Source organism: Corvus kubaryi, unplaced genomic scaffold (assembly GCF_017639235.1).
Source record: "Corvus kubaryi isolate FWS band 111438036 unplaced genomic scaffold, C.kubaryi_AGA036_p1.0 134, whole genome shotgun sequence".
NCBI lineage: Eukaryota > Metazoa > Chordata > Aves > Passeriformes > Corvidae > Corvus > Corvus kubaryi.
In genome coordinates, this window is record NW_024580668.1 from 3,413,494 (window position 1) to 3,423,296 (window position 9,803).

General features: G+C 41.1%; 1 protein-coding gene and 1 long non-coding RNA gene across 4 annotated transcripts; one reads left to right on the forward strand and one right to left on the reverse strand.

Moving 5' to 3' along the window:
* The first annotated feature begins 6 nt into the window (after positions 1 to 6).
* Positions 7 to 3,999, forward strand: CUNH20orf85 (chromosome unknown C20orf85 homolog). Its single transcript, XM_042045637.1, has 4 exons — positions 7 to 218; positions 737 to 818; positions 1,518 to 1,616; positions 3,452 to 3,999. The coding sequence occupies exons 1-4, from the start codon at positions 181 to 183 to the stop codon at positions 3,581 to 3,583; spliced, it is 351 nt and encodes a 116-aa protein (XP_041901571.1). The 5' UTR covers positions 7 to 180; the 3' UTR covers positions 3,584 to 3,999.
* On the reverse strand, positions 1,453 to 9,803 carry LOC121672787. 3 transcript variants are annotated; one of them, XR_006018992.1, is made up of 4 exons: positions 9,694 to 9,803; positions 9,302 to 9,417; positions 4,211 to 8,515; positions 1,453 to 1,596 (listed from the first exon to the last, which is right to left on the reverse strand). It is a non-coding gene; the product is annotated as an uncharacterized LOC121672787 (long non-coding RNA). The 3 variants fall into 3 exon arrangements; XR_006018993.1 differs by having other exon boundaries at positions 1,453 to 4,328; XR_006018991.1 differs by having other exon boundaries at positions 1,453 to 8,515.

A 9,803-nucleotide genomic window follows, 5' to 3' on the forward strand; every position in this document is an offset into this window, starting at 1 on the left:
GCTCCCGCCGCTCCCACACGGGCTCCCGCCGCTCCCACACGGGCTCCCGTCCCTCCCACACGGGCTCCCGCCCCTCCCACACGGGCTCCCGCCCCTCCCGCCGCCGTTGCCCCGCAACGCCCGGGCGGTCGCGGCGAATTCCTGCTCCCCCCGGAGCTGAGGCGCCGCGGCTTCGGCCTGATGGAGGCCTGCAACTTCATAGCGCAGGACGACAACTGGTAACAGCCCCGTCCGGCTCCGGCAGCCGCTGCTGCTCTGCTGCTGCTCCCCTCCACCTTTCCCTCCCGCCCTGGGCTGCCCCGCAGCTCCGCGCTGAAAGTTCTCGTGTGTTTAAAGTGCGCTGGGTAAAGCGTGCCTTGGTGAAAAAGTCAGGGCTTTTAGAGCTGGCTCCAGCGCTCCCCTCCTTCCCCATCCGGTGTGGGGACGGGGCATCTCGTCAGTCAACACAGTAAATGGAAGTATGTTGAAAGCACATTGGTGCTTACTTTTCAACCTCCTCCGCTTCTTAACAAACATAATTTAAAGGCAGTGCGTTCACACGCGCTGTTTCAAACCTTTGGGAGGTATTTTCCCATTAGTTCTGAGTCAGACAATGATAATTTGTACATAAACTTGCTGTTTTGAGGTGGAAATTTAAAGATTCCTGCTAAAGTGCTGTGCTTTGTGACATCAATAGTTGGGTTGGTGTGTTGGGGGGTTTTTTAACTAAAGTTAAGTATTTGTCTGTTTGTTTCAGGAAAAAACGTGTTGAAAGTGAAGGAGACGCTGCAAAAAGATGGGCTGACAAATGGGGATTTTTGAAAACACCTCTTGAGGAGGTAAAATTGAATGGCGTATAAGCAACATGAAATCTGCTTGTGCACAGCTTTATCTGGACACAAAGTTATGAGAGCACAGAAGACTAGAAATGTAGTGAGTATGCTTTACTAAGCTGGCATCCGAGGTGGCAACTGCACTACTTTTGAGATGGTTCAAATATTCAGTTTTCTTCTGACTAAAATACATCAAGTGGTAATTTATATGCTGTGCATATTCTGAAATATTTCTCTTGAGAAGCATGACTCCTAATAGTGCTAACAAGTACTAGATGCATACTGACAGGAAAATATTTCCCCTTTGTCTCTCCATATGGTATTTTAAAAATTTAGGGGAAAAGGTTCCAGCTAATTAAATTGTCAGTGAGGGAATCTACAACCAACAAAAATATTTGGAGTGATGTCTCTTCTCAATGATGTTTAGATATTAGAATACAGTAGCAAATGATGTTACATTTGGAATCACAGTATTTCATTGCTGAAGAACAGGACTGATGCAGCCCTACATAGTTATAAGTGTAGTTTGCATGTCCTCTGAAACAAAAAAATCCAGTAATTTCCAAAGCACTGAAATAAGTAGCCCTGCTTGATGTGGAAAGAACGGGAAATTCAGATGCAACGAGGGGAATCATGTGGCTATCTCATATTACAGTATATTTCAAAAGATGAAGAGTCCAGTTTTTAATTATGTTTGGGTTTTAGTTGATTGGAGATGAAAAGAAAGAAGATGCAAAGCCCAAGATACAGCTTCCAGATCACCTGCAGGTTCGACCTGTGACACCTGTGGAAAAATACATTAAGGTTAGAAAATCATTTTAAAATTGCAATACAGCAACATCTGTCTTAAGAAACCACACAAGCCCTAAACCCCAGTTTTCTTACAGAAGGGGATCTTTAACTAATGGTCAAAGAGTTTGCAACCCAAGCTATGCTTTAAAAGCATTTGTTTAAGACAAGGAATTGCCCTTAGGATATGGTTGTAATTTTTCTACCTTTATTTAAGAGTGTGCTTTTTGGCAGAGACAATGCCACTGTCCTCTTCAGTAGCACAAATTAATAAGAAGCCAGTTCTAATAAGCCAAGTCATAATTATTTTGTTTTATTTGATTTATATGTACATTCAGAGTCTTAAAGCTGTCAAACAGCTGGAGAGTAGAATGTGACTGATGGTTTCATTTATAAACATGGTGTGTCAGGATCACCAATGAACAGGGTAACTCCACATGCAGCTAAAGCAGTGACACTGGGAGAGGAACGTACTCACAAAAGGGGAAGCAGAATATGCTAACAAAAAGGAAGGTTAGTTCACTTAGAGAAGATTAGGAAGATAAGAGAGATTGGAAATCTTACTTGCTGAACTAGCTTTCTTTCAAAGGATTCCAAGGGTGAAGAGATAACGTGAGGAAGTAGTAAAAGCTTTTACTGAGATTAAATTAAAATTAAGAGCTAGTGCTCAGTGTGGCAAAGAAATGAAATGGCATAATTTCTGTCATTAGTGCTACTTGTTCTTCAGTTTTGTCCAAAACCTCCAATCTCAGTCAAGTTGCGGTTTCAGTCGAGTCTCAGCCCTGTGAGGGTGTTGGTGCATTAACAAACCCTGCAGTTACCAGCTGCTCCTCAAGTGTGCAGAGCCTGGTGCACATTGGAACAGTTTCCATTTCACCTCAGAACTCGGAGGAAGAGAAGGGTTAGCTGTGACTTAGGTCACCCTTTACATATTCAGAGTGAAGTTTCATGCATCCTTTTCAGAACTGTGTGTCTTTCTGCACATTTACCCTGTGGTAACAGTCAAATCTGTTCTCTCTAGGTTAGACTAATAAAAGCTTCTGCATCGTCCCCTCCCCCAGACTGAAAGTGGGACATGATTTCCTTCATTATCCCGCTCAGTGGGTGGCACTTTTGGCCATAAAAATTATCTTTTCTAAGGAACTGCTCCACCTAAATATCATAAACATTTTCTAATCTTGGCCAAGGAACAAAGTGAAGCAACTCTGGCAAGAGAACTGAAACATTGTTCTCTTGCTGTGTATTTCTCTGCTAAGTCCCCAGATGCTGAAATGATAGAACGTGCCCAATTGAGATGATTCAGCCAAAGTAAGCACAGCAGTCACTGAACAGAGTCTGTTGGCTTTTGTTTTGTTTCCTTTTTAGCTAGATTAGTTGCAGATTAACTCACCCATCTTTTAAAGTAGAGAGAAGGTAGAAAGAATAAGTAATAATTCTTGATGCAAAAGCCAACTTGGTTGGTAGTATCTTTGGCATTTGAACTTAAAATTATTATTCCATAGCTGCATTGCTACCAAATATATTACAGCAAGGAGAAAGCACTATTTCTCCTGTTTACAGCAGTTAATTAGTTTTAAAGATGATTATGATGATTATCTTCAGCTTTAGTCTTTTTCCATACATAATAATGATAAAATTCTTCTCCTAATAACATAAAGCAATTAAAGCCCTTAGTATTGAACCAAACTTAAAAAAAAAAAAAGAAAAAAAAAGAATTCCACCATACACTACTAAACAATGATTTGATTTTTGGTTTTAGAACACTATAGCACACAAGACAATGTTGCATGACAGAAACTGCAATCAAAAACCTCTTCATAATTCAATTTTACATGTTACTTTGATTTTAGGTGCTTCCATCTCCTCCAGTACCTAAAACTACCCAGGGATTTATTGGCTGGAGATCAGGTGTTCCAGGGCTGGCACTTGAACATGATTATCAAATCCAAAGCTGCAAAGGAACTGTCTGTAATATGAAGTGACCATGTCAGCCCTCTGAATGACATTATGAAATAAAGAGTTAGGCACATAGATGCATCTGCATTCCTAAGGAAACATCCTGTAGTGGACTGTTGGACTGTTGATCATTTGTGCTATTTATGTACAAATCCAAAATCATTTTGGTAAAGTGTGAACATTTTAATTTTACTTAATTGATTCTATGGCATCCAAGCTGTTAACTCTGCTTCAGAGCTTCTGCTTGTAACTTAGAAATAACAATGAATAAACTCAGATAAAGATCACAAAGCAGGTACTATTTTTATTAGCACTAATAAAACTATAATTTAAAAATATTCATTGGAAGTTGGAATGACAATGCAAATTATAATTGTTTCTCCATGAGAACCTCTACTCATAAAATCCCCATGATTATAAAATACACTGGTTTTATGTTGGGTGTGCTTTGTAGGTGTTTTGTGTAGTTACACACATAAGTAAGTGAGTACTTCCCAGTAAAGAAATAAAGTACACAAAGGCCACAGTGACACAAAATCACTTTGAAAAATCAGTTTTGGTATCAAAAGAGGGTTTTTTCTATTAGTTGATCAGTATGCAAATGGGTTATAAAGGATCACTTGAGTTTTGTGTATACCAATATGTGCACCAACCAGGAAGAGATGCTCAGAGCCAGCAGGGGATTGCACCGTGAGTTACTGGGGTAGCTCCCTCAGTGCCATGGAATTCAGTCTTGCACTTCATTATGTATCTGAAGATTTGCCAGGATTTCTGGAAATTCAGAAGGAGACTCAGCAACTGTTTGCACGATATAATTCTAACTGGCCAAGGTGTTTAAACCAGAAGGTTGTTTAAACAAAAAAGACCTTCCAAGAAATCAACACAGGGCGCTCCCTCTAACTCCTTATCACATAAAGAGGAAAAGTTTCCCTCTTTAACCCTGCTGCAAGATCTCCTTTGTGCTCTGCAGCCATCAATATCTACTGCTTGAGTCAGCACTAAGTCCTTGGCTTTCACAGCAGAAAGACAGCAGCTAGTGTTTGTTCTTCCCTTCTTCCCAAGAAATGACTCACAATGATCAACATCCCACCTTTTTTTTTTTTTTACATCCATTTCCAAATGCCCACAAAATAATAATATTTTACTTTTTTCCATATTCTTTACAAATAATGGAGAAGTGAGTCATATCCTTTGGAAAGATTACCCAAGAATGAGAACACATAGCAGAAGTAACTTCAGACACTTCACTTAAAAACCAGAATAAAGAATAACTTGGAATCAGCCTCTGGAAACTTAAGTTAAATTGCAGTTTAGCTACTAACCATAACCTGTGCACACTGTTCTTTGAACAACCAAGGTAATTGTTAGAACAATATTTTAAATCAGTGTGCTTTCTTGTCATTGCCAGGTTTGTATCTCTTGCTTATTTTAATCATGTGGTGTGTGGTTCTTCAGTTTATTTTAAGGCCATAAGATCTTATTCTTGTCTGATTTATATAAACAGGTAAAATAATGATTAATATGTAATTTAGTAGCAATTAAACTACATTCATTCAGGCCAAATGAAAGGGGAACTTCAAGACCACTGGCTTTTAAAGAGTTATATTGAAGAACCAAAGCTGGCACCAAATACCTAGTGGACGTTTGTATGAAGTGAAATCCAAATCCAGATGAGCCGTGATTTGATTTTGAAAACCAAAATAAATTCTTTGTCTAGCATCTACAGTTGGATATTCCTGAATCCTATTCCAATGTCTGACTATTAACTCTGTACTAACAGTAAGGGGTTTGTATTGTACATTGTCATTTAAGGTACCCTTGCTCCAGGAGATACTTTGATAAGACACTAATTTGGGATATGCAAGGAGTACAGTCTAAAATTTTAAGTAATTTCTTTATCATAAATCTGTCAGTCATTATTTGTCCCATGTATTCAGGGTTTTGGTGTTTTGTGAAACTAGAAACCTGACTTTCTCTTCCAAACACTTCTACCATTTTACATGAAAAAAATTGTGTAGAAGTTGTGGATTTGCAGCTGACAAAGGACTGCCCAGTCATCTGCCCCAGTTGTGAATCCTAAAGGTTGATACAGAATTATTGTATCACCTTGGAATGTTTGAAACCTGGCCTTTAATTTGTGGAAATTAACCTATTTATTGGAACCAGGTGGGGTACATAAATGCCACTGCACACTGTAAAATATCCCACATCTCCAAGGTCAGGATAGTGTTAGTAAACTCTGCACACACCAGAAAATGCTTCAAAACAAAATTAAATCACTTCAAAAATGCAGCAAAAGTCTAAGCAATTTTAATTCTGCATAAAAGTGTTAGACCTGTGTTTCTGTGCAAGTCAGAGCAGAACCAAAATATGAGAACAAGATGTAAGTGTATTTAGACATCTTCGATGCTTCAACCAAAATTTCATTTGTTCTTTTGCAAAGCTTCTGGTGAGCACAGGGGGCTGCAGAGCAACTCCTTGGTTGACTAAAATTTTTCAGAAAGCTGAAGCCATCTTGCCTTTGTTTTCAGGTAAACTTTGCTAACAGACTCATTTTACAGAAGAGCTATGGATGGTCTTTCAGAACTGCACACACAGAAATGTTACTGGATCTGATACCCAGTCACCAGAGCCAGAGGTGGAAACAAGTCAGCCCCACATCAGCCACCAAGGATGTATTCCTGCAGGTGCTCTCCTGGGCGTGTGATGAAATAACAGCAGAGGCTTAAACGGCAGCTGTATTTACATTGAAGAACTATGAAATCAGAATTATCTTTTTCACAAGCACTTACTTTACAAACAACAAAATTGAGGGACAAAAACCTGTTGTTTTGCTTCACAGTGTGTTCTTTTCTGTGCTGCTAGAACTAGCACAGAACTGGCACTTGTTATTTATAATTCCATTAATATAAGATACTTTACCAGGAGCTCAGAGTCAAAAAATTGCTATTTATTTAAAATGCATTTCACAGAGAATAAAGATTTTTTATTAGATCATAGTTGCTGGTGATTCTGAGTAAGTAGCACTAAGGTTGCAATCACCATACAAGTGTTGCTGTACATTTGGGAAGAACTAAAGTGAAAAGCAACTACAGCCTGTACACAGACAAGTGATACAGTGCCCAGAAGGGTGCTTGGAGAATAAACCTACTCAGTGGTGTGCATGAGACATCTCTGCAGTGACATGATGTGACATCCCAATGACACCCACTGCAGTCCTAAGCCTGAGCACAAACTCCTGTTTCCAGTTCCTCCTACTGGCTGCTCTGTCAGCCTGAGGTAACTTTAGTCCTCAGATTGTTTCCTTACAAAACAGAGGATGTAGATTTTATTATTATAATTTTCAGACACTTCCCATTCAGAGACATAATTTCCTCCTTTAGTGAAGGATTCTTTTTGGTTCGTTCCACATTGTACGAAGTAGCAAAGTGACAAACGTTAATCTGGCAACCAGACCAGAAACCTCTGCTTCCCTGTGAAGCCCAGCCCAGGCCCTCCTTGCTTTAGGTTCCTCAATGTGTTTTGCTTTGTTCCCCTTGAAACCCTGCCCTTGTAGCAAGACAGATAAGGCCTGCTCACAGACTATTACCTTCTTCCTGACTCCTGTGGTTTTCACATCCCATCAAATTGTCGTTTAGCTGAAAGCATGTCGGACCATTTCACAGGACCATACTGGGATAAATTTAACTGTACTGGAAATTGATACTGTTGTGCTGTGAAACTGATTGGGTTGGAAGTGAACAAAACATCATTCTTCAGTCATACACGGAAAAGACTAATGCTATTGAGAAAAAAAATTTAAAACATAACAATTCTGTTAACCTCATGTGTCCTGTTTTAGGTGAGCTGCACTGTGCAGTTACATGTGAGATCTGGCTGAAATTTGAAAGTGATTGATCAGTACAATTTGCTTTAATTAATGGAAATTACACCTTTACACTTTGTGGTCACAAGTTGTGTATGTGGCCCAAGTGACTCAACTTTGAATTTGGCCCTTTCCCCCTCCCTGCTTTACTACAGAAGTGAATAAACTAAAAATTCACTAAATATTGAAATATACCTGTGGACTTCAAAGCACAAAAACAGATACAACAATGAAGAAATAAGCAGAACAAAGAGTCTTCACTCCCCAGCAGAACCACGCTTTCATTTTGGTGGCTCCACTGACCCAGCAGCTTCCCTGGGTGCAAGATCAGCCTTGCAGGTACCAGATTGGGATTAAATGTGGACACAGCTCTTGTTAAGCAAAGTTTTTAACAGCTCTAATAACACTATTTAGAGTTCCAATACAGGGCATGTAGAAGGTGCCATTTTCTCTGCTTCCTTGATAAAGGCTCTTTATTCAGTCCATTTTCCCGTCTGCTTTCCCAAAAGATCGTAATTGAGGACAGCAGCCTTGCGCCTAAACAAGCCATGGCAGCCCTCGGCCCCCACCCCTGCACGCACATTTCTGTCTCCGGCTTTCCCAGCGATGCCTCCAGGCTGCCGAGTGACAACCCGGCTAATCCGTGCTGCTCCAGCCTGACCCGAACCTGACAATGCCTTCTCACTTCCCGCAGCCGCCCAGCAGCCCCCCCTTTCTCCTCCCGAAGTGAGAGACGGGCAATGCTTTTATTCCTCACTGGGGAGCAAGACGAGCCCGGCTCTGCTCGTGAATCTCCTCTGCTCGCTGACATGCGTCAGACACAACATTCTCATCCCTAAAAGCTGGAGCAAAACAAAAACAAAGCAAGAGCCCAAAAAAACCCCAGTGAGCTCCAGTCCCTGTCTGGAAAAATTAAACAGCCATTATGCTGTTATTGCCAGAGCCCATGGATGTCCTTTGTTTCAGTGAAAGCTGTGTGATTTCTCTGCTCCCATCACGTGCATTACAGCTTCCATCTCGGCACTACACTGGTTAATGAGCAAACCCCACATATTTACAGTCTCTCAGGAGAAGCCGAGATCCAACTGACAGGCTGGCAAGAAAGCATGGAGGGACAAGGTTGATGACTTGGACATGGAGATCTTGTCCCCCATCTCATTTCCTTCTTGGCTGTAGTCACAAGCAAAGTTGGGAGTTCTCTGTGGCAACAAAACAGCCCTTCCTGGTTAAACCAAGGCCTGAGAAGTCAGGCTGGCTGTGCTGCTTCTGCACAGATCAACAGGGTGTAGGGGCAGTGGTGCTCCTGAGTCAGAGAACTCTGCTCCAGGAGATGGGCCCTGAATACTTAAGGTAGGAAAATTCACTTTAACCTACAATTTTTGGGAGTCTTGAGCCAGCTCTGGCAGGTAAAGGGAACACTCTGCAGTGCAAACTGGACAATAACATGGTTCCCAGAGAGCACTGCGGATGCTTTTGCTCTCCCAGAAGCTGTGTCCACAATAATTTGAGTTACTTATGTGAAGATGAGGAAAGTTTCACCAGCTCTCACCATAGATTTGACCAAAGCAGGTTTTTCACCATGTTTGTTTGCCTTTTAGTTCTTGGTTTTTTTGTAGGAGTGCTGAGCATATCAGTATTTTACTGAGATAACCACAAGCAATGGACAGCTCGAGCCTTACTCCTTCACCTTGGGCCAGAGCTGTTTAACTTGAGAGGGGACAACCTTCTTCATACTCAACAAATCTCAATTAAAATGTCCTGCATGCATGTATGCAGCATTCTACACTTAAAGGACTCAAGAAGGAGAAAGGATTGCCTAAATCTGCTTCCCATTTTCCTTTCATTTGCACTGTTGGAGTCACTGCTAATCTATCCTTACCTGTCAGCAGTGACAGGCAGGACCAGGCTGGTTCTGCTGGGCAGCCAGACCCCGGTACTCTGTGTGCCCCTCTCAGCTCACTGGTCCTGCTGGGGTTAACCAGCTGTTGAGGGTTTCTGGAACACAGAAAACACCAAATTACAGAAACACTGCAATTACTTGGAATGTATTTTACATTCATTTCATGTGTGTGTTTGGCAGTGTTGCTAGAGTTGTTTTTGGAGTTGAATAAAGCACATGCAGAGAGTGGTCATGGATGTGTGAAAGCATCCAAATATGAGAATGGTTCTTCAAACCTAGTGAGCCAAATCTCTTTCTCTTTTGAAGAAGGGCTCTATAATGATGATTTATACATTTTTACCGTGGAAAAGTAGATAAATACACAGTATTACCTTGTAATCCTTGTGAACAGTCCCCATAAGGGCAGGTGACAGCCAGAATGCAGAGTTTATCCTATACCTCTGGTTCTAAAAGGTTGTTTTGTTCACCTGGTCTTGCCCAA

Excerpts from the sequence above, each read along its gene's own strand:
- CUNH20orf85 (XM_042045637.1), top strand. The coding sequence starts at position 181 with ATGGAGGCCTGCAACTTCATAGCGCAGGACGACAACTG. Across the intron at positions 219-736 it reads ATAGCGCAGGACGACAACTG|GAAAAAACGTGTTGAAAGTG; the intron begins GTAACAGCCCCG and ends TGTTTGTTTCAG. Across the intron at positions 1,617-3,451 it reads CTGTGGAAAAATACATTAAG|GTGCTTCCATCTCCTCCAGT; the intron begins GTTAGAAAATCA and ends CTTTGATTTTAG.